The following is a 25,296-nucleotide window of genomic DNA, read 5'->3' as shown; positions in this document are numbered from 1 at the left end:
CACTGGCTTCTAAGGTGTTTGAATTCCGGTGGAACTGATTTCTATTACAAATGTTATTAAAACTTGATACAGCATCTTTCACTCATTTTTTTCTGCTAACATTTCTCCTGCTATTTTCAAATCTAAAGCTACTCTGCTTTAATATAATGAACCAGGACCTGTTTCACTTTCTGACTTTTGGAACAGGTTAGATTACATAGGATTCATGATGGACCAAATAAAAGAGATGCTGAATAAGAAATAAGACATTTGCAGAGTGGGTGCAGCGGCTCACGCCTGTAATCTCAACACTTTGGGAGGCCAAGGTGGATGGATCACGAGGTCAGCAGTTCAAGACCAGCCTGGCCAACATGCTGAAACCCCGTCTCTACTAAAAATACAAAAATTAGCTAGGCATGGTGGCGGGTACCAGTACTCCCAGCTACTCAGGAGGCTAAGGCAGAGAATTGCTTGAACCCGGGAGGTGGAGGTTGCAGTGAGCCGAGATCGCACCACCACATTCCAGCCTGGGCGCCAAAGTGAGACCCATCTCAAAAAAAAAAAAGAAGACATGCGGAAGACTAAGATGCATGGACTTAAGTCTGTAGCCAGTAAGATCTCTGTGTCAGTTTAGGGTTTTCTTTTTAATTTATGAGGACAGAATTTCTAAAAGCAATGATTTTAACAAATTGGGAATTTTCTTTTCTCTAACCTATAGGGAACATAGAAGTAAAGAGTTACTGGTACTAGACCAGCAACATAAAAATGCCAGGGCCTGAGTCTCTGTTGTTCCCTTGGCCTTTCCTTCCTGATAGCCTCCTGGTCTCCAGATGGATGCTCCGCCTTAAGCATCACATCTGTATTCAAGGCAAGAAGAAAGGGAGGGGTAAAGAGCAAACAGGTTCACACACCAGAGTCTGCTGCGCCTTAAATGTCATTCCCATAAACCTCACCAAACAACTTCAGTGTTCAGTTTTTCAGCCAGATCTGTGTTCAATGACCAGTCAGGATTCTCTTAGAAAAGAAGCATCAAGCCTGGGCACAGTGGCTCACGCCCATAATACCAGCAGTTTGGGAGGTCGAGATGCGCAGATCACCTGAGGTCAGGAGTTCAAGATCAGCCTGACCAACATGGTGAAACCCGATCTTTACTAAAAATACAAAAATTAGCCAAGCATGGTGGCACATACCTGTAGTCCCTGCTACTCAGGAGGCTGAGGTGAGAGAATCACTTGTACCCGGGAGGCGGAGGTTGAAGTGAGGTAAGATTGTACCACTGCACTCAAGTCTGGGCAACAAGTAAGACTCCGTCTCAAATAAATAAACAAACAAACAAACAAATAAAGCATCAAAGAGTTGATATTTATTGGGTAACCAGCATGGAATGGAATGATATAGCCCCTTCCCTATACGCAGACTTGCAGTATGCATTTTCGAGAGAGAAATGCTACATCAGGTATTCACCATCGTGTTTTTTGTTTTGTTTTGTTTTACTGTGGAGCACATTTTTTGTTTTGGCTCTCATGGGACTCAATATTTAGAAATTTTGGAAGCATACATTCTGAAAATGATACAGGATAGAATGAAATCAAATGCTAAATAGTATGGGACAGATTCCATGGGAGTGCAGTAGAAGTCAGAGAAAGAAATGTATTGGTAGTAGGAATAGTTTAAAGATTTCATGAGAAAGTGAATTGAGTTGGACTATAATGGATTGAGTTGGACTCTTAATGGATTGAATTCTACATGTTACTACATGGTATGTACGCATCATTATACATTTATGAAGCCCTCATGTAAACTATGGACCTTCGATGATGATGGCGTGTCAGTGTCAGCTCATCAGTGGTAACCAATGGACCACTCTGGTATGGCATGTTGATGGTGGGACAGGCAGGGGGCAGGGCTACAACAGCGTATGAAACTTCTGCTCAATTGTGCAGTGAGCCTAAAACTGCTCTAAGAAAGAAAAAGAGATCAGATGTAAATAGTTGCAAAGATAGTGAGGATGATGCTCCAGTGAGGGAAAAAAGAACACAGTCACCGATACAGAAAGGACTGCAGCACAGGATAGAATGGGGAGAATGAGTTGGCCCATAATTTTACACAGCCTTTAAGTGTTCGGTGGTCACATGAAATTAGTTGGAATAAACTTTCAGTGCCTACCATATCATTCCTATTTAAATGTTACAAAATGTATGTAAGAAAATTAAAATATTTTAATATTATTTTCTACAAAGAAGAAATGATTCATTTTTGATATTTGACAGCAGTGTATATATTTATTTATTTCACCAATTAAACTTAGTTGACTAATACTCAGGATTCAAATTACATGCAAATTTCTTTACAAAACTGATATTTAAAACTGAGTCCACTGTTTAGGACTATTTTTAAGTATTGCACATTTTCTGCTTAGATAACTGTACTTTGTATGTAAGTATGAAAGCTTTTTGGGGGGTGAATAGTAATCATTGTGTAAAATACTGGCATTAGCCATTTTAGTTTTCCTTAAAGTAAATCATTATCCTATTAAAGTAAAAATACCCTCTTTTTAGTTCGTTGTTTTAATTAAGTGAAATATAATAAAGTTGAGTTCTAATTATTTTTCTTTTCTACGTTATTTAAATAGTTTCTTCTAATTACACATGGAGTTTAATTGAATTGGGTCTAGTTTGATAAACTCCATTTCCAGCTATTGAAGTTCAGATGGATAACTATAATCTCTGATTTGCCATTTCTCTGCATAACTGGAAAACTTTAATATGTTTAGACTTTGCCCTCCTTTTTTGTACTTTGCCCAGTTGTAAGCATTATTCACATTGTGGGGCAAGGATAATGCTTGTAGAGTAGCTACCATTGTGACTGGTGGTAAGTCGCCAGCGGAGATGAAAAGGCTTGCCTTCTAATCTGATTTATATTAACGCAAGGGGAAAATACATCATTTTCTATTCTATTTTTAGTGTTGCCATCTGACTGAAGGAAAGTTTTTATTTTATTAATTTTTTAGATAAAAGCCTTTTTGGTTGAATTTAAAATGTGTAATGTTTATTCCTGTCAGCGCAATGTGTCAGAAAGCGTTTGTAACACTAATCAAGAAGCTGCTTTTAGTGAGAAATGAAAGAGCTTAGTGGATGATTCCCCCCAATTCCCAGAAGATATATGGAACATGTGCTTTTCTGAAATATCCCTTTCCTCACGTTTAGCTAGGGTGGATAATCTTTGGCTACTTAACAAACATTATCAAAATAAATTTATTAACTGCTTTGGGAAAGGGCTGGGGTTTACAGATTTCCCAAAGTTGAGATGCTTGTCTGATGTTATCAGTGGAGGCTGCATGTTCACGTGCTTTCCTCCATGCAGTATAAGCAGTAACAGCTTGAGTATCCCTTATCTGAAATGTTTGGAAATGGAAGAGTTTCAGATTTCAGGTTTTTGAATTAGTGATGCTCAACCTGTATTCTTTTGTGTTTGCAGAGTGTCACTCTAATTCCCAAGATTCTCACCATAGGTGAGACTGGGCACTCCTCTCTATGAAGTGGGGCAAAAACATCCATTTGATTTTGAGCCTTTCTAATATAATGTTGAAACCATCCCAGAATAACATGAGATATTTTTTCTCTTCTGATGTGAAGTAGACATGACCTTGATCTGACAACTCTTTTTGTCACCCCTTCTCTACAATCTTAGCAGTCATCAAAAAATAAGAAAATGTATTTTTTTTCTTTTTATTAATCATCTTATCATCAACACTTTTTCTTTCTGCACTTTGGCCACAGTGTTCCACAAGGCACTCATCCACCTTCTAATCCTCTCTTGCCCTTCATCAAGCATTTGTTCAGTGTCACATAGGTGCTAGGTAGTGTGCTAAACACTAGAGATACAGAGATTATAAGGCTGAAAGGCATGGCCCCTGCCCTCAGCTTGCACTGGTCAAGTGGATGGCCAGATGTCAACAACCGAATGCCAATGTGCCATTTATTTGGAGACTGTTTGTTTAAGCTCAGATCATGATGGCTGTGATTAGATACCAGCTCCTTGGAGGCAAATGGCCCAGTCCTATCCCTGAGGAATCTTTTGGTAACCTATTTTGATAGAATTATCTTTTGCTGTTATATACATGATATTAATGTCTTTCCTATTACATGTTAGGTTTTTTATTTCAGAAAAAGTTGATTACATCAGTATTTTTATTTTTATTTATTTATTTTGAGGCGGAGTCTCACTCTGTCACCCAGGCTGGAGTGCAGTGGTGAAATTTCAGATCACTGCAATCTCCACCTCCTGAATTCAAGCAATTCTCCTGCCTCAGCCTCCTGAGTAGCTGGGATTAATTACAGGCGTGCAGCACCATGCCCGGCTAATTTTTGTATTTTTAGTAGAGGCAGGGTTTTGCCATGTTGGCCAGGCTGGTCTCGAACTCCTGACCTCAGGTGATCTGCCCCCTCCCTCGGCCTCCCGAAGTGCTGGGATTATAGGCATCAGCCACTGCACCCTGCCTATGTCAGTATTTTTTATCGTCTCATATATAGACCTTGACAGTTCAATACAACTGCCTCAACTTCTCTTTAGAAGTTGAATTAATATAAATTATTAACAAAGACTTATGTGTCTCTGTTCCATTCTTCATGTCTTAGTGTCAGTTATAGAAATAAGGAGTGATACCTGTGGTAGATTCTGTCCCCATGCGTCATATAACTATATACTGTTTTGGACTATATTTACAAAGTCAATGTCTTTTGTTGGGTTTGTACTATCTCTTTATTGAACAAATTTATTTCCTTTTGGCTTAATATCATTTTCTAACATGGACATACATTTTAAGGTTTTTTCCCATAATGAAGAGATGGAGAAATCAGAAAGTGACTTTCAGTCACTGTCATTGCTGAATGAGCTACCCCAAGTTGTAAAGCCTCCACACTCTTACTATGCTCTAATGAAGTCTACCATAGTCACCAAATCATAACTTTGTGCTCTGTATAGTTGTGTGAAATGCAAGGAAAAAATAGATCTTAATTGAATTGTTTCTGTCAGGCAGAGTAGGGAGAGTGCTGTGTATAACTATGATATAAATATATATCATTATCATATGGTTCTACATAGTTGCATATGTTTTGGAGACAAGAATTGAGCAATAGAGTGAATAAATGGTTCTTGTTGTTATTTCTGTTTCAAAATGTCAGATTAAATGTGGCTAGATGTTGCACCATACCATGAAATGGGTTTATTCTGGTGTATATAGAAGAGCAAATGAGACTCTGCACTATTTTTGACATTTACAGTTACTTAAATTGCAATAACACAATACCCATAGGCTTACCCTGTGAAGCAGCTGCTTCCCCATTAAGTGATGGTCTACAAAAGACTAATAACACCAATCAATTTCCCATATTTTATCTTCTTCACCTCCCTGCAAAATGGGCTTCAGAAATATGCCCTACCTATTTCTCAACAGGCCCATTTCCTTATCTGGCCTGCCGGCCACTCATCCTCCCAAGAATTTATGGCTGGAATACCATTTCCAGTGGAGGGTCCCCGTGTGGTGCTATGCGACCTGCCCTTGGCTTTTTGTCGGGTGACCACACCGACTCTACTCTTCCCCTATTTCTTGTTTCTTCAGCAACAGACATAAGTTTCACCATATTCATTCATGTCACTTTTTACCACTTAATGGTCAAATAGTTATCTCTTAGTACATGATATGGGTAAGTGGGAGAACCTGACTAGTTACTAAATTATATAGAAGGTAGAGTTCTTAGGATGTCTGTTTTTAATCTGATTTCGTTTTATTGTTTTCTTTAAGATGAAATCCTTTTTAAATTCATTTCCAGCAGGCTTGTTAGATTTCAATTTTCATTTATACAGAATCCATTGAAGGTAAAGTAGTTCACAGCTGGAAGTTCCATGTGATATACTTCAGTCTTTCCATTGCCTTCATGAAAAAGTCCACACTCTTGGCATTCAAAGAGGCATTGACCTTGGCCTGTTTCTCTTCTCATATTTTCAGCTGCCTCTCTTCCTAAACCTGCTGTTCTCACCAGACAGTCCCAATTGTCTCTCCTGTTTCTTTGCCTTGGTAGTTTTGCTCATGCTCTACCCAAGTAAGGGAACTTCTCCACGTTACTCTTCACTTATCCAGATGCTTTCTGGTCTGCAATCTCTTTGCCCAGGGACTCCTGTTCCTTGTGGCCCCATCTCCCACCACCAAATTCTTGTAACATTATCTATATTATTTATTTGGTTCTTACACCTCTCTGGTTTATGGGTTTTTTAGAAAATTGAATTAGTCTATTGTTGCAATTTCACTTATGTGCATAACGTCTCCTCCAAAGGGTGATAAGCATCTTGAAAGCAGATGCTATGTCATATGACTTTTGTATTCTCACTGCATAGCACAGCGTCTGCCCCATGGAGATATTTGTAATTGTTTGTTAAAAAAAATTCTTAACATTTCTGAGCTTGGGAATATGGTGGTTCTGTTGATAGTGACAAGCAGACTGACATTAGGGGGTTGGCTTTATTGTGTGAGGATGTTCAGGTGATAGCAGAAATATACAAGCAGATATTGCCTAGAGGCTGAAGATGGGCACTTTATTGAGAGTGCATATTTATAAATGCATACTCGACGGTGACCGATGTACAGATAATATTTCAGGACATAATGGGAGATGACTTTTTGAAGAAAGGAGATATTATTGAAAGAATCAGAAGCTCCAGAATACAGTGTAACCTAGAAACATAGGACAAGAAAAGGAAAAAGAAGTGGTAGAAGGAGATACGTTATATACCTAATAATATTACTTCCAGCATCAAGCTCAAAGTGTCCCATGGAGTAGGGTACTGTCTGAATAAATGGAAGTAGGAAGAGAACTGAGGTAATGTGGGAAATGAAATCCAGGTCTGATGCTAACTCTCATGTGCTTTGATCATTACTACCCAACTTCGCTTATAATTATGAGGAATTTAAACTGAAGAGAAATTCTCTATTATGTGGAATAATCAGAAAAGTCATTAGGAGCAATGCTGTTGCTTTATTTCTGTCTTGTTCTAATGCTAATTTTATAAACCACATTGGATAAAACACTTCATACATATGATTCAAATGTTACAATACTCCTGGCAGATATATTTGAATAAATAAATATAAGGAATAAATATATACAAAATAAAGGACAGCAGTCTCAGGCCTGATAACTCTTTTCTGTACATGTTTATTTAAACTATTAGATTGAAACATACAAAATTGTTAATTTTTAATCATTTTTTTTTACTACATAAAAGGCTGTTTCATGTGGTTCAACCTCTGGTTCTGTCTTCTAGGTCACTCCCCCAAAGCTGTTTCCTCACAGTATATTATGTCCACAAAGGGGCTGTATGCCCACAAAGTCCAGTTGAAGACTGTAACAGAGAAGCATGTACGCAGTAGTTCCTCCTTGTCCATGATTTCACTTTTTGAGGTTTCAGTTACAGTCAGTTGTGGTCCAAACATATTAAATGGAAAATTCCAGAAATAAGCAATTCATAAATTGTATGCTGTTCTGAGTAGTGTGATGAAATCCCGTGCCCTCCCACTCTGCCGAGCCTGAGATGAGATGTGAATTATCCCTTTGTCCGGTGGATCCACACTGTAGTCACTGCCCACCTGTCAGTCACATAGGAGCTGTCTCAGTAGATCCAAAAAAAATAGCCTAGATAGGATTTTTTACCACCCACAAGTTCAGGCATCCACTGGGGATCTTGAGAACTTAGTAGTTCCCCATGGCTAAGAGACTATGCAGAGCTGGGAATTGAGTCTAAGCTTTGCTGTTTCCCAGCCCACATTCCAGATTTTATTTTAACCTTGTGGATGTCAAGTCCACATATTATTCAGTGAGATTTAAACTCAGGATGGTGCAAAGGCTGTAGTCCTAAGTGTCTGAGAGCAAGTGTTTTGACTAAACTGACAGGTCATTTGTTGGACCAGTTATTTTGAGCAGTTGAGAGAAGACTCTGTATTGGACCACACAGCCCAAAGTAGAAACAAAGCAGTGAGAACACCAAGGCCTTTGTGGGGAGATGCTGCAAGGAATCAGTGAGTGGCAGAGGATGTGAATTGTACAGGCACATTTGGAGCACTTACTGGAGCTACCGAATTTTCACTAGATGAAGGCTCCAAATGTCTGATGCTTCTATATTTTGTTTCAGAGTATGTTGGAAAGAGAGTCCCAGGCCACAAGGGTGCTTGTCTCTATCCTTCCTCTTGTTTTTACTTTAACACTCACATGTGACACTAATGGAATACACTTTCAAGCTAGCAGGACGATCAATGAAGTTTGCATAAGGCTAGCAAAGATTTACCGAGCATCATAGTTTATGGCTTTCTTTTCTTTTTTTTTTTTAATCAAAGATGAGAGATTCAAATAAATAATACTGCAAAGTCATCTGAGTCATTTTAGTTTTTTTTTCCATGAGAACTTTTATAAGGGTATATGCAATCCTATCTGCTAGTTAATGAGGATTTTCAGGTTTTTAAATTTTGGAAATCAGAAAATGAATAAATTCCTGTTGTCATTGTGTTCTTAAGCAATGAAATTCACTGTACTTTGTTAAAAAAAATCTGTTTTATTTTCTCATTGTTATTAATTTTTTTAAGGCTCATATTTACTTAATAAAATGAAAGGCATCAAATCTTAGAAAAGTGTCATCTCCCCAAACTCTGAATCAGAAAGACTAATTACCCCTTCCCAAGCCAGGCCATACCCTAACAATTATACCAATAAGTCCACTCTACCTGAGAGCCCCCAGGAGGTATGATTGTGGCTGAGCTGAAAACCTCTGGAACTAGCGGCTGACCCAGACCTTCCTGCCACATTAATCACTTGCCCCCAGAACCCCTGTTACCAAGTTAACAGGTTTGCTTTCTCACAAATCCCTGAGGAACTCGAAGCCCAGTTTCTTGAAGAGAGCTAAAAATACTTTCTACTATTTATCATGCCTTGCTGTGGGCCAGGCAGTGAAATACCTTTCTGTATATTATCTCATTTAATTTTTACAGCTCTGAAAGTAGATATTTTCCCTCTTTACAGATGGGGAAATTAAGACTTAGAGAGGTTAAGTGACATGCTGAGGATTCAGCTTGTAAATGGCAGAGCTAGGTTTACTGACTCCAAAACACACTAACCTGAATGGGTGCTGTGAGTATGGGATGCTCAGGGCTCCATGGAAGAGCACAGAAGCTGGGAGAAAGGGCCTTGAATACTTTGTTAAACACCTCCTATGTGCCAAAGCTGGTGGTGGATTTATAACACATATCTTCTCAGATAATGCTTCCAACAGCTCTGCGAGTTACGCGTTATTACCCCATGTGACCTACTTAGAGAAGCCAAATAACTTTCTGGCCATTCAACTGGTTATGTGCCAAGTCTCAAATTTGAACCCAGGTCTGTCTGTGTCTTTTGCTGTTACAATGTTCACCAAAGAAGTTTTGGAAGAAATATAGACCCTTAAACAGTAGCAGAAGAGAAAGACTGATATGAAAGCAGAGAGAAGGCCTGAAAACTTTAGAAATACATCCAACCTAACAGCTAGGAATTCGCAACATATAATCTTAAACAGCCTGAGAATTTTCAAAAATTATTTTTATTTTACTAAATTTAACCTATTGTTATTAATGCAAAAGGCTTGTTGGAAAATAAAATAACACAAAATTACCCTTTCAGTTTTATATGAGCATAGAAACATTTTAAGATGGATTTTGCTTTTGTCTCATGGTGAATATGACCCAGAAGGTCTTCTGGGATGGAAATGAATTCCTGACATCCAGACAGATAAAGTGGGCAGACAGGCCTCTGGTGTTCACCTAGAATGGATCCAGTAAAAGTTAGATGTAGATAAATTAGAGTGCAAGTAACCAGAACTCCTGTTTAATTGAATGTTTTTTAAGTTGAATTTCAGCATAATAAAGCAAACTACGGCCTCCCTCTAGCACCCCACCCCCAAAAGCATTTATCAGGGCTTATTCAGAAAAGTGGCTTGTACTGAACATATGTTGAAGTCTTTTCAATCCCCATGGTCTGCTGTTACATAATACTTAGTTAGGGCTGATGTTCGTTGTCAGGACCTGGGGCTACTGCAGAGACTCAATAACCCCAGAGAAAGATGAAATGATGTTGACTATACGAAAGCAAGAAAGAAATTAATACATTTGAAATGTACTCTAAGCCGATGGTGCTTTGTAAGAACTCAGATCAAAGACTCTAGGCTCCAGTCGTGCTTCCACGTGGTTGCTTTCTGTGTAAACTGGAACGGCCACAGGAAAGGCCCTTCATGGCCCCTTGAAAGTGCCACTTCTATAACACTGGTCACTCAAACTGAGTTGTTGATTTTTTTTATGTGTCCTTCCTGCTCCTTGAGGGCACAGGTTGTAACTATTTCATCTTTTCATTTCCTGAATCTAGCCTGAGTACCTGCTACAAAGGTTAACAATAAATATTGAATAGGTAAAGGTTTCTGAAGAAATTTTAAGAAACTAAATGTGTCTTTTCTCTTTTGTCTCATTTCTGTAGCGCCTGACAGCTATAAAGTACAAGATAAGAAAAATGCCTCCGACCGCTCTGCCACTGCAATTTCAGGACAAAATACCCACCACTCAGGAAATAAACCAGGTATGATGCATTTGCATTTACTGTGGGAAAATAAAGGTTACCTTTTATGCCCAAGGCATGCTGACAGTTATAAAGGTTTAATTTGTTTAAGTTCAGTTTCCACAAAACTAGAATTTAGGAGAGCTTGGTTTCAGTCTTGCCATCAAACACACACTCCTACTGGCTTATATGATATTAAGTCTGAGAACCTCTCAAAGCCAAGCCTTGGTTTTCTCTCTTTAAATTGTAGATTCAAACACATGGCCTGCTTACCTCTCAGAGTCATTTTGACAGTCAATGACATGGTGTATGTGGATGCCCTCATTTAAGGTCAAGCAGTTTAAAGTGGTAATTTTACTGTTCTGTTCCAAATGATAGGACACAATTTTTTATACCTATATGTCTAACAGGAATTATTACATATCTCTTTTGTGACTTTTTCAAAAACTATTTCAAGAATTCTATACACATAGCAAAGCTTGTATAGAATTATGGTTTTGTTTCCCATTCCTTGCAATGATTATATGCCTACACAGTAATCTCTTTTAATTGCCTCTGATTCAGAGTCCCTTTCATTCAGTGATACAAAGAAACAAACAATCTGTAAATATAATACAAACAATTGAACTGACAATGCAGTTGCTTCCAGATATCAAGTAACCATTGTGTGGCCTATGGGAGGAATGAATGTACAGTATGATAATAAGAGACAATCAAAGGAAAGGAAAGCAAGCCAAATACCCACGCGGTTCTTGGAAACCTACTTCACGCTGCATCTAGGACTGAAGTCACTCAAGCACAGTGAACCAGTGAGAATAAAGATGGAAATCACTGAGGCTGGTCTTATAGAAAACATTGTACTCTGTTTAGTTTTGTGATTTTTTTTTTTCCTGTGGAAAAGTTCTTGAACACAACAAATAAATGTGGATTGTCACTTAGAGGAAAGACAATATTGTTGAAAGACAGTATGGTTGAAAATATTGCTTAAGCCACCATTAATGGAAAATGATGAGCAGTGTCAGAGGAGTTTTAATTAGCAAGCAGAGATTTCCTTAGTCAGCTTGCCTTGTCACTGAGTCATGTATCCATTTGTCTAGCCACCTACCTTCCAGCTACCATCTAATGTTTACTGAATTCTTCTATGCCTGGAAGCATGAGAGACATACTGTATGAGCAAACAACATGGACCCTGTCCCCATGTAGCTTATTCTAGTGGACCTTTATTTTTATATTCAAGTGTGTCTCCATGGAGGTAGAAGTTCTTTAGCATGAAAATCACATTTGTTCAGCCGATGGTGGAAATGGACCTGGTAACTGAGTTCCCCTGGCTTCCCAGTGCTGCATGCTGGGCTGAGGTTATGGCATGCTTCGCAGCTGGGCTGGGCGCACAGGGCCAGCAGTTGGTGTTGGTCACGTCAGGCAGCACCAAGGTCCCACTGGAAGTGTGGCTGGCCCTTCTTCGATGTTTTACCTGGCTGTGGCCATGTCAGATTTCTATGTTCCTATCTCTGAAATTCCTGAATACAAGATCTAGTCATCAGGGGGCCCACTTCAGATAACAATGAAGATGGTGTCAAAAATGCTTCTCCTTCGGTTAAAGATTGTGCTCCCAAAGCATTTATAATTTCCTTTAAGTTGGAGACTGACCCCTCCATTGTAATTAATCGAGCTCGGAAGGCTTTGGAAGTTTATCAGCGTCAAGCGGTGGTGGCTAATCTCCTTGAGTCACGACAGTCCTTCATGGTTATAACCAAAGACTCGGAAATCAAGTTATTGCTATTAGGGGAAGAAATAGAAAAATACATAGAGATAGAAGAGAAGATAGTGGATAATCTTCAGTCTCAACACACAGCTTTAATATGTGACAAAAACTGAGGTAAAAAGCCCTTACAGGTTCAACAATTGTCCAGGGCTCTTACAGATAGTGAAAACTATAATAAAACGTTGCTTTCATATGGACAGAGAAAATGAAGGAAATGGAAACGGCAGTGGTGTGCAGGCAAATATGGTTTGTTATCTTTCTGTTAATGACACATGATACATTCACCTGAATGTCATCTTGATTTTGAAATTGAACGTGAGAACTGTTTCTCACCTTGAAAAAGAAGAGCTTATTGGGAATTATTTATTTCTTAAAATACACATGGGGGCCTGGATGTCGGCCTTCTTTATACTATAAAAGGAGGACTGTGGATGCGTGAATGGTCATGCTTTGGAAATCAAATAATTGTTGAGTGCCTATTGTGTGTCAGGCACTGTGCTGAACCACGAGGATTAAAAAGATGAATAAACATTTTTTTTTTTTTTTTTAAAAGCCACACTTGTTATACAGTGAGAATTTAACATAGCTTAATTGTTGGTGCTGTATTTCTCTCGTTCTCTCCATCCACCACTGCTTCTAATTTCTACCATCGTTTTTACTATGCAGTTTATACTTTTATACCCTGATAATTCATTTATTCATCTAGTCTTAGCATCATGAAGGTACTAGGAATATATTATTTATTTCTTTATTTTGAGACAGAGTTTCGCTCTTGTTGCCCAGGCTGGAGTGCAGTAGCACCATCTCAGCTCCCAGGTTCAAGCAATTCTCCTGCCTCAGCCTCCTGAGTAGCTGGGATTACAGGCATGCACCACCGTGCTGGCTAATTTTGTATTTTTAGTAGAGATGGGGTTTCTCCATGTTGGTCAGGCTGGTCTCGAACTCCTGACCTCCAGTGATCTGCCCACCTTGGCCTCCCAAAAGAAGAATATATTAATAAAAGACATAATCTCCACCCTCCAGTTGACAGTATGTTGGATAAACCAATATGTAAATGGGTCATTCTAACACAGAACTACCAGTGTGATAAGAGATTGCACAGTATATAGAGATCAGAAGCCAGAAAAATCTCTTCCACCCTAACTGGCCATGTCCTTATATACAGTCATTTCATAAATCAAGTTAAATAGGGAGACATTTCACTTCTGACTTTGTCTTTTTGAGCATCCCTGTGTCTGTTTTCTTGTATATACAGATAAGCCAACCTATATAAAATGCTCTTGATGCTAAATTTCCTTTCCTCTTTTACCTTCTAGTACTTAAACTCATTAGAAGACTCTAGAACATCTCTTTGATTTAGAACACATTTATTCACATTCAAGTCGTGACTTTTGTATTTAAAACACATTATGGCTGGCGGGGTGTGGTGGCTCACACCTGTAATCCCAGCACTTTGGGAGGCCAAAGCAGGTGGATCACCTGAAGCCAGGAGTTTGAGACCAGCCTGGCCAACATGGTGAAACCCTGTCTCTATGAAAAATAAAAAAATTAGCCAGACATGGTGACATGCCTATAACCCCAACTACTTGGGAAGCTGAGGCAGGAGAATCACTTGAAGCCAGGGGGCAGAGGTTACAGTGAACTGAGATCCACCACAGCATTTCAGTGTAGGCAACAAAGTGGGACTCCGCCTAAAACAAAACAAAACAAAGAAACATTTCTGAAGTCCCTTGTGGTGTTTTAGTACCATGAGCACATTAAGTTTCATGTTATGCTGGAAGGACTATTGCTCTCAAATGTGAATACTTGCACCCAGACCAAAACAGACAGTTTGTACAGTCTGAAGAAGTAGGAGATGGTTCTTCCAAACTCCAGCTACCTCCAAATGATTAATCGTTTGACTTCCTAAGAAAACTTCATGTGTTCCTGGACGTAAGGAAAGCAGCTACCCATATTTATTAAAGATCCCCCTAAATTCCTATCTCTTTGCTGTCCCCCAACACAAGTCTTTAAAAGAGCCACTGAAACTTTATCCTGCCTTATTGTTCATAAGTCAATTGCCCTCATAGAGGAGTGTGTGACTTAGGCTCTTGCAGCCCTTCTCTGATACTACATTGTGCAGTTCTAGTGACTTGCTGTGGTGCATGGATGGGCACAGGACTGAGTTAGAGATCGGATTTTATGCCCTCACTCTGGCACATATCTGTGCTGTCTTCATTAGTCGTATCTATTTCTCTGATTTTTTTCATTTGAAAAAAATTCATAGTAACTCTTCATTGAATGAATAAATGCTTGGCTAACTCATAGGATTACTGGGAAGGATAAAGTGATAAAATGTGAAAGTGCTTCATAAAATACGAATTGCTAACAGAAATACCGAAGTATTTACCGTAGAAACGGTAGTTGTTACATGTAAGTCATGGCCTAGTGAGTTCTTGCAAAAGCCTTGTCAACTTTGAGAGCTCTTTAGTAGCATGGCCATACTCTCAGATGTGTGCAAGGTAATCCAGGTTTATGCATATTGTCACATGAATAGACACAGAATGTTAATGACACTCCCTTTCACCCTTAACAGTGCCTCAGGTTAGATGTCACCCCACACTTGAAACATTGTAGGTAGGAGGTTTCATGAATAGACACAGAATTTTAATGACACTCCCTTTCACCCTTAACAGTGCCTCAGGTTAGATGTCACGCCACACTTGAAACATTGTAGGTAGGAGGTTGAATTGGAGTGCAGCTGCTATCTTACTTAAACCTAAATTCTATTCCTCTTAAACCCTTTTTCCTTGTGAGAATGAGTAACTTAATTTTATTCTAACCATGTTAGATCCACTGGGAAACAATATGGAATATACATTAATTTGTTTATTTCAAGACGGGACCTCACTCTGTCGCCCAGGCTGGAGTGCAGTGGTGTGATCATGGCTCACTGAAGCCGGGATCTCCCAGGCTCAAGTAATCCTCTCACCTCAGCCTCTTGAGTAGCTGGTACCATAAGTATGTACCATCACTCCTGGCTAATTTTTTAAATTTTTGGTGGAGGTGAGGTCTCCCTTTTTCAAATGAGCCTGGGCTGGTCTCAAACTCCTGGACTCAAGCAATCCTCTTGCCTTGGCCTCCCAAAATGTTGGGATTACAGGTGTGAGCCACGGTGCCTGGCCTATACATATATTTTTTTATTTTTTTGAGACAGAGTCTTGCTCTGTCAATCATGCTGGAGGGCAGTGGTGTGATCTCGGCTCACTACAACCTCCACCTCCCAGGTTCAAGCGATTCTCCTGCCTCAGCCTCCCAAGTAGCTTGGATTACGGCCTGCACCATTGCACCTGGCTAATTTTTGTATTTTTAGTAGAGACAGGGTTTCACCATGTTGCCCAGGCTGGTCTCAAAACTTGACCTCTCAAAGTGCTGGGATTACAGGTGTGAGCCACTGCACCTGGCTGATCTATACATAAATTTGAAGTATTTTCTATACCTTACTTTTCTTTTAGGGAAAAATAATGTAGGTGTGGAAATGAGAAGGGAGGCAATGAATTATAGAAAATTCACTACTGGAATTATTTAATTGTGCTTTTTTGAAAACCCATCTTTAAAGATAAATTTTTATCAGTTTTTAGTTATATTTAAATTGCTAGCATTTAAATATTTTACTCTGGGTACAAGATCATTCTTAGTTTTTCCCATTGGTGCCTCTTAGTAAAAGTTTAAAGACTCTGAGAGTTAGCTAAAATTGTTCGTTGTTTGTTTGTTCATTCATTCATTCAACAGATACCTATTGAATATCCTTTTCTGCCAAGTACAACCCTAGGCATTGAGAATGCAGCAGGGAACAAAACAGACAAGTCTCTGCTCCTCCCCAGCCCCATGCACAGCCATCTTTAATCTGCCACAGGTATTAGTGACATTCTAGCACCCAAGAGACTTTGATATTAATGGAAAGAAACTCTGTCTCATTAAAAAAAAAAAAATTCGCTGAGTGTGGTTGTGCACATCTGTAGTCCCAGCTACTTGGGAGGCTGAGGCAAGAGGATAGCTTGAGCTGGGGAGATTGAGGCTGCAATGAGCCATGATCGCACCACAGCATTCCAGCCTGGGTGGCAGAGCAAGATCCTGTTTAAAAGGAAAAAGCCAGGCGCAGTGGCTCACGCCTGTAATCCTAGGACTTTGGGAGGCCAAGGCAGGTGGATCACGAGGTCAAGGCATCAAGACCATCCTGGCCAACACGGTGAAACCCCATCCCTACTAAAAAATACAACAATTAGCTGGGCATGCTGGCACGTGCCCATAGTACCAGCTACTCAGGAGGCTGAGGCAGGAGAATCACTTGAACCCAGGAGGCGGAGGTTGCAGTGAGCTGAGATCGCGCCACTGCACTCCAGCCTGGTGACAGAGTGAGACTATGTCTCAAGAGAAAAAAGTTTACATGAGGGAGTAAACCTCTTACTATTTAAGGAGTATTAAAGTGATAAGGTCTTTTTTTTAAGTGGCAAAGGTCTTTCTTTTAACTTCATCTTGACTTCTGCCCCAAGTTCTTTCTTTAAAATGCCATTTTGCTATGGCCACCATTTTCTTTCACCAAAACAAATGACAGCAAACACTTCCTGTGGATGGTTCTTAATAAATTGCCTGAGAGGATCTACATACATGTCCACTCCATTTTTTGTTTCCAAATTAAACCTTTTAGGACCAGGAGCCATATTTTCATATATAAAAAATATGTGGAACTTCATAAATGATTAGGAGATCTGACAGATATTTATCATAGTAGGCTATTGAAGGGTCCATTTAACCAATTTTTAAAAACCATCTCCTAATCTTGTTCATTGTCCACACTGCCTGGTTTATGCAGGCCACTAATGGGCTTCTACACAGTTTTATTTCCTTTAAATGTACAAATTCTGTAAAGTTCAAGAGACATTTGGCAGCCTGGGCAATATGGCAAAACCCCATCTCTACAAAAATTAGCTGGGTGTGGTGATGCACACCTGTGGTCTCAGCTACTCAGGAGACTGAGGTGGGAGGATTCACTTGAACCCAGGAGGTCAAGGCTGCAGTGAACCATGATCATGCCACTATACTCCAGCCCGGATGAGACGAGACTCTGTCTTAAAAAAAAAAAAAAGACATTTGGGTTACAGGCCTTTAAGTTTATTGCCAAAGCACTACTATTTGTCTCTACTCTATTTTTTTTTTTTTTTTTTTTGAGACAGAGTCTCACTATTTCACCCAGGCTGGAGTGCAATGCTGCAATCTCTGCTCACCACAACTGCTGCCCCCCAGGCTCAAGCAATTCTCCTGACTCAGCCTCCTGAGTAGCTGGGACTATAGACAGGTGCCACCATCCCCAGCTAATTTTTAGTAGAGACAGGGTTTCCTCATGTTGGCAAGGCTGGTCTTAAGCCCCTGACCTCAGGTGATCCACCTGCCTCGGCCTCCCAAAGTGCTGGGATTACAGGTGTAAGCTACCGCACTCATCCTGTCTCTACTGCATTATTATGTAGAGTCCCATTTTTAACACGAGATTCCAAAAATGTCAATATCAATTCTAATGTCGTTTTAGTAGAGAGAAAAAGAAACCTAATTTTAGGTGTGATTATTATAATGATCATTTTTATTATTTTGTTTTTATACGGCAGCAGAGTGAGCCTGTAAACCTTCAGAACTCCTCTTCTCCACCCACATCTCACTCAGAGTATAATGCAAAGTCCTCACCTTGACACTTACTCGTCTCACTCTTCCAGTCCCTCAGATTTCCCGCTTGTTTCTGGAACATATTAGGTCCTTGCAACCTCAGGGCCTTTGCACTTACTTTCTATGGAACATCGTCATCACAGTGAGGCCTTCCTTGGGCTCCATCTAAAAATTTAAACATCCTTTTCCTGACATGTCATAATCCCCTTCATTTCTTTGTTGTCTCCTTAACATTTATCTCAGTGTAATATTCTCTGTATTTTTCTCCTTTTTTCATTCCATGTATAGTACTTATTTATCTTGTCTATCAGATTTTTTCCCAAGTAGAATGTAAATCCCATGAAGTCTCAAGTCTTTGTCTTTTTTGGTGACTGCTGTCTTTTCAGCATACAGAGCAGTGCCTAGCACATAGTAGATGTTCAGTGATTTACTGGGACATACACGCTACACACTCTACTAAGACATTATAAGAATGCGAGATAGGTTCTATTGTATCCTTATTTTACAGGTAATAAATTAAAATACACCTCACAGCTTGAGACTCAGGTGGGTAAGTACCTTGGCCAGCGGCGAGTGACAGGGCAGAAACTGAATGCGTGTCTGTTGGGCTCGGGCACTTCACCTCTAACTGGCAAACATTTGTTCAGTATAAAGCCACTTGAGGATTCTGTGGGTCATTAAGGAACAGACTTTTTAAAGCATAAAAATAATAGAAGTTTGGTAGATTAGGAACATAAAATATCATTTATATTGTTAGAAGAAAATAGCCAAAAGCTATAGTTATGTCATGATTTTACATGTTTTCAAATAGAAAAAAAATGCTTGGAAGTCCTTAGAAAACACAGTAATTGAGTGGATCACTGTAACTCTAGTCACGTGTACTTATTGTTGTAAAGTGTAGTAGTATTTTATTCAGATTTACTGGATATTTATCAATATGAATTTTTTCTTTCTTTTAATCCACTCTTCATCCCATTTTTTGTAAATCTCATTTTCAGACCCTCCGCCTGTGTTACGTGTTGATGACCGGCAGCGGCTGGCCCGGGAGCGACGTGAGGAACGGGAGAAACAGCTAGGTACCCCAAGCCCTGTATTCACAGCCTTGATTTAGATGTCACTATAATACCGTGATCTCTTGCATACCTTTATGAATTTTGCAGGTGGATTATGAAGCAGAATTTAGTATGTGATGATACAATATAAACAGTAACAATAAACTCTAGCCTCAGCAGTAGGGTCCTTTTTTTTTTTTTTGCAATCACAGTTTAATGTGGCACTGGAGGGAAAGATATATGAGTGGAGTGATGGTACAGCTTACATTTTACTACCAAGAAATGCAAGGACAGTAAACATATGGTTCTTTTTTATGTGAAAAGTTATGAGATTATACACTGCTGGAGCACTTAACTGCCTTCTCTGCTAAAATAATGCTGTCGTTAAACTTATAGACAGGTGCTACCAGGCTGCTGTGAGGAAAAGCATGTGCTGAGGTGTCTGATTCTTCTCATATTACCTAAGGCTCTTGTGAAAGATTAGCAACTGTAATATTTGCCGTGTAATCACTGGAACCTGGGTCACAGGACTAGCTTAGCAGGAAGCTGAGACTAGAGCACTTAGAGATTGTACAGTCATTGTCTTCTAGAACATTGGGCAAGGAAGCAGGTGCCAACCCCTCCTTTACTTCAGTGTCCATTTATGTAAAGTTGCTAAAACAGGATACTCTCTTGAAATGTACCTGAATGGTGTACCTTGAAAATATAAAATGCGGTCAGTATGTGTGTGTACAGAGTGCCGGGTATTTTAAAAGTAGACTGACTTAGAGTATCAAAATTTCCCCAGCAGATGACCTGTAACTTCTTAAAGTTGAACCGTATTTTGTAAGAGTTAATGTTTCAATTGGGAACTTATATCTAATCCCTTTATCATTCTTATTCCAAAGCCTAAATATGTAAAACGTAGTAGAAGCTGGGTTTTTAAGTCTTTTGCTATTGTTTACATAGTTTCAACTCAGATTTGTTTCTGTCCTTTGCGGTAATGGCCATATGAGGTCATTTCTTTTGCTTGTGAGGATTTTAGGCACAGATTTCAATTGGAAGTGAACATGCTCTACTGTTTTTCTGTGCCTAGAGTTTCCTCCCCGGCCTGACAGGCAGGTAGGTTCTTGGGGAGCAGGCTGTCTGTCGTCATCAGGGCTCTCCCTTCCTCCTGTGAATAAGCCAGTTGCTCCCTAGTAAGATTGCTTTGACAAGTGAACCAGAACTCTGAAGGAGAGGGTGAAGACAGAGCTGCTGAAGCTGGAAGATGAGAAAAAATAAGAAGCTGACTACCATTTTAGGGTGGCTGTGATTTACACTCTGTTTTCAAGTCCATGACTTTGTCCTTTCCCCCTCCACCCCTCAGGTCTCACACTTGGAGATCTCTTTAGTTATAGTGTGGATTCGTATCTGCTTGAATAGGAGTTCCTAGGTCAGATTATTCCTTTATGGTTTAAATCACATTGTGAATTAGCTTTTCCATACTTAACTCATACCTTTCCATTTGGGTTTCTTTATCTTATAAAACCAAGCATTAGTTTTTTGTGGAAAGCATGAATATGCTGCTGGTGAAACAAAAATGTCTTTACTTATACTATAAAGATGTAAGACTTAGAGTTTTGAGCTTGCAGTTCTCCCTAAAAGTTGCCTAGCTTTGTATATTGTGTGACTAGATTCTTTCTTAATATGCAATGCCATGTTTCAATTCATATTGATAACGGAGGACATGACTCATTAATTTACATATTCAAAAACTGTATATACCATATATTATATTTAAAAGATGACAAAAAAGATGACTAAAGGTTGACACCCAGCCCTCTAGAGCTAGGTGTAGTCTAGTGGAAGGCAGATAAGCAAATAGCAACTAGTAATATAATACAGAGCAATGCATCCACTGTGAATGGGTATGCGCCAGGGGTATTGAGAGCCTGTAGAAGTGCCTAACCCAGCCTGGCTCTGCCTAGTGTCACCCAAGTTCCCAACTAAAGAATGAAAGGAGCCATTCAAAGGGATAGAAGAAGGACTATAGGGCAATATGCAAGAACAGGTGGAAGAAAGGCATTTGCTGAGAGACCCAACATGCTTTTCAGATTATTATATGATTATATAATATTTAGATGATTGTATTTTATTATTACAGCTCAACTTTTTTGGTGAGCCAATAAATGATATATATAGTTTTGCTCTTCTCTCTCTCTCTGTGTGTCTTTGAAATGGGATCTTGTTATGTCGCCCAGGCTGGAGTGCAATAGCTGTTCACAGGTGTGATCACAGTGTGCTGCAGCCTTGACCTTGGCTCTGTTGATCCTCCTCAGCCTCTTTAGTAGCTGGTACTACAGAATCACATCACCACACCTGGATTTTTCTCTTTATTCTTACCCCTGCTGTGAAATATCATAATTTTTAAAAATTCGATCTCATTTCTTTTTTCAATTGTCAGTCATAATTTTAAAGACAATATATCAATTCTAATGTTTTTCTTTGCATTAATTTTATTTTCTTTACATTTTAGAGCTGTGCCTTTTTGCCTATTTTTTTTTAATTTAAACCATCATAGTCGGAACTAAATCTTGAGAGGCTCCTTTCAATCTTCATAAATACAGGAATGAGCATATATGCAAATATACGTGCATATATGATATACATCTGTAAAAGAGCCATTTAAAATTCAACATCTAATTTCAGCTGTGCTTTAGAGTACATGAGGGTGATTTCTAAAAAGTCTTCACTACCAAAAGAATATCAAAGGGCACACCTGATCAACTCTCTATAAACTGTGCTTTATAGAAGCAATGACAGCAGTGGAAATTTTTTTTAAAAGAAAAAACTTTTTAAAGCTGCCACTTAATAGGAAATCTTTGGACTGTGCTTAATTTGAAAACAAAAAACAGTTGATAATGTCAGCTCTTACCACCTTTCAAACTTTAAAGTTTTCAAGTTAAAAAAATTAGACACCATTCCACAAAAGCTGGCAAAGCAAAGTTTAAAATGAATAGCCAGTGAGATTGGTTATTTATTGTTGGATGTGGGTTGAAATTAACATTGAAATCATTAAAGATTGGTTTAATCCACATATTTTAAAAAACAAGGTAGAGAGAGGGAGAATAAATGTCTGATTATTTTGTTCTTGGTGGTATGGCATGTTTGTACTATTTTGCAAACAGAAAGGACCTATTAATAACTTCCTGTGGGTTAAATCTCTGAGTCATGCTTTGATGCTTTTATAGTAGGATTATGTTATGTAGGCTGCTCTTTCTGCATTATCCTTCAATTTTTCACAAAATCAGGCATAATTCTTCAAGTATGAGATTATTCTGTCAGTTTCATTAGGCACTTGTACTCTAAAAGCTTTATTTTTCTTTTTTAAAAGCTTTGTTCATAGTCAAGTCTCTAGGCACCCTATTCCATCTGATTCTATCCCCTAAACTATCTCTCTTGCCTTCTGTATCTTTTTCACTCTCTCTCTTCTAAGCTTTAATTTTGTGTTTCCAGGAGTGGGGTGGGGAATCTCATTTTTTCTCACAGGTTCACTCTCCTGTTTAAATATGGATTCCACATTTCCAGCTACTTGTAAGGCAGTGGATGCCTCCCTGTTTCCTGAAACTCTACTTCTATACAACTAAATTATTCATTATCTTTCACTCCAAAATAGATTCATCCTGGTAATTTCTGTGTCCCAATTAATTGTACCAATGCTTTTTGACCCTAAGACATTATTTCTTTCAGCCATTTTTTGTGCTTCTGCTAGAGACCCTAGGTTCTTTCTGACTAGCAGCTTAGCTATTAGATCTTTTGCAGAATAAAACATTCTCTTCCTTGGCTGACCCAGTGCTGTCCACTGACTAGTTAGTCCCTATCCTGACATATTGGGGCACTTGTAGCTACCCAGTGGTCAGTCTGGACTCAGCTTATTTCTCTAACGGGAGCTTCAGTTATCTACTGTCAACTAGCCCAGTAGGTAAGTAGAAGTTGACATACTCCATCCCTGAATCCATTTAGTCAGAAATCTAGCAGACTCTTATTTCAGATAAGAGTCTGTGCATTATATTGGCTGCCTCTGCCATTATCCTAGTTTGGGCTAATACATTTACTGCCCTGTTCTTCTTATACTCCTAGTACTATGTCAAAATTAGTGCCAGTCATTCTCTTCTAAATTCAGTGAAATAAAAGCAATAATGATAAACAGTAGTTATTGAGCACTAACTAGGGACCAGGCAGTGTCCTAAACATTTCACTATATATTATCCTAAACATTTCACTATATATTATCACTATATATTATATAGCAACAAATTAGCACGGTGGTTGTTCTTTTTATTGTGTGGGCCTGCCATAATTGGTAATGTAAGTTATCTAGTGTAATGACACTTACTTTATTCATAAAATACTGTGATGATTTAGCCAAAGAAAATAACTGAATCTCTGAAAGATTAAATAGTTAATAGACCCTTTTTTTTTCCTGCCCTATAAGTTTGTTTTTTTTTTTTTATACAGTCTTGCTCTGTCACCTAGGCAGGAGTGCAGTGGCATAATCTTGGCTCACGGGGACCTCTGCCTTCCAGGTTGAAACTATTCTCATGCCTCAGCAGCTGGGATTACAGGCATGTGCTACCATGCCCACCTAATTTTTGTATTTTTAGTAGAGGTGGGATCTTGCCACATTGGTCAGGCCAGTCTCAAATTCCTGGCCTCAAGTGATTCACCTGCCTCGACCTCCCAAAGTACTGGGATTACAGGTATGAACCACCACACCAAGCCCCCATTAGCTTTTTAAGCATGTTTTTAGTATGTACAGGATCACCACAGTTCCTGTTAAAATTCATCCAGTAGTGGTGATACTGTTAAGTAGAGAGAGATCCTTGTGCTTTATATATGGGTGATGGAGTTTTCTGAAGTTTCAGGAGTTGGACAGGTGTCCATCCAGTTGTCTTGGAGAAAGGGTTATTCTCTTTCCTCATGGAAGTATTAATAAGATGCATAGGTGCTATGTTGACTCCCATTTGACAGAGGTTAAAATATAAGTGTTGGAGCAGATTCTGAGATCAGCTTTGATCTCAGAAAACATTATGGCATTGATCAGTTCCTATCCTTTGAGTCCATTAAGCGTAATTCTGTCTTTATGAACTTCGAATCGATCCTGGTTACCAATTTCTCTTCAGAAACCATTCTAGGACTAGAGTATATACAATTTATGCAACAATATAAATTTTTTACTCAGAGAGCTTAAAATAAAACTAACCCTCTCCCTTTTAAAAGCTATTTTGAGTTATTTTACTTCCTATATTCATTCAACTAATATTTAATGTGTAGGTAGTATTGAGCCAGGGATGCTGGAGTATTGAAGTGAAAATAATAAATTTCCTAACCTTCTGGAATTTATATTTCAAGCATGGAGTGAGATAATAACAAATCAAACAAGATTGCCTAGCATCTTAGCTGAAATTTCCCACACATCCCATAATCAATCCATCAGCAAATACTCTTCGCTGTACGAAGAGCAAAACATAGCCAGAACGTAACGACTTCTTATAACCACCACTGCTGCCACCTTGGCCCAAGACAGTAGATCTTTCACCCAGATTCTGAAATAGGCTCCCAACCAGTGTCCTCATTTCCTCCTCCTCCTCCCACAGAATCTATTAACACAGCAGCCAGAGTGACCCAGTTGCAATATGGCCTGCCAGGCCTGCCTCTGCTCCAGAACTTCCAAGTCTTTCCATCTCACTCAGAGTAGAAGTCAGAACCTTTACCATGCCTCAGCCCTGCTGCCTGCTAACATCCTCTCCTTTGCCCTCTCTCCTCCAGCCACGCCGGCTCCTTGCTGTTTCTTATTTTTATTTATATATTTATTTTAATTTTTGTAGAAGGAGTCTCACTCTGTTGCTGAGGCTGGAGTGCACTGGCAAGATCTTGGCTCACTGCAACCTCTGCCTCCTGGGTTCAAGCAATTCTCCTGCCTCAGCCTCCCAAGCAACTGGGACTACCTGTGCATGCCACCATGCCTGGCTAATTTTTTGTATTTTCAGTTGACACAGGGTTTCACTGTGTTAGCCAGCATGGTCTTGATCTCCTGACCTCGTGATCTGCCCTTCTTGACCTCCCAAAGTGCTGGGATTATAGGTGTGAGCCACCGTGCCCAGCACTTGCTGTTTCTTAAACACAACAGACTCAAGCACTTCACCTAGAGTGTTTTTCCCAAGAA

General features: G+C 39.2%; 1 protein-coding gene and 1 pseudogene across 50 annotated transcripts in view; both read left to right on the top strand.

The window, feature by feature from the left end:
• Positions 1-25,296, top strand: part of MAP7 (microtubule associated protein 7) — a 185,921-nt gene that overhangs the window by 95,686 nt on the left and 64,939 nt on the right. For all 50 annotated transcript variants that reach the window (XM_078370165.1, XM_078370163.1, XM_078370161.1 and 47 more), the window contains 2 exons: positions 10,524-10,622; positions 19,056-19,133. Coding sequence is in view for 42 of the 50 variants with exons in the window: in XM_035296814.3 (XP_035152705.1) it covers positions 10,524-10,622; positions 19,056-19,133 (177 nt within the window). In the remaining 8 variants the exon portion in view is untranslated. The remainder of the gene's footprint in view (positions 1-10,523; positions 10,623-19,055; positions 19,134-25,296) is intronic.
• LOC144582213 (phosphopantothenate--cysteine ligase pseudogene) lies at positions 11,845-12,622 on the top strand (annotated as a pseudogene).

Source organism: Callithrix jacchus, chromosome 4 (assembly GCF_049354715.1).
Source record: "Callithrix jacchus isolate 240 chromosome 4, calJac240_pri, whole genome shotgun sequence".
Lineage (NCBI taxonomy): Eukaryota > Metazoa > Chordata > Mammalia > Primates > Cebidae > Callithrix > Callithrix jacchus.
Note: the sequence above shows the minus strand (reverse complement) of the source record. Positions and strands in the feature narration are given on the sequence as shown.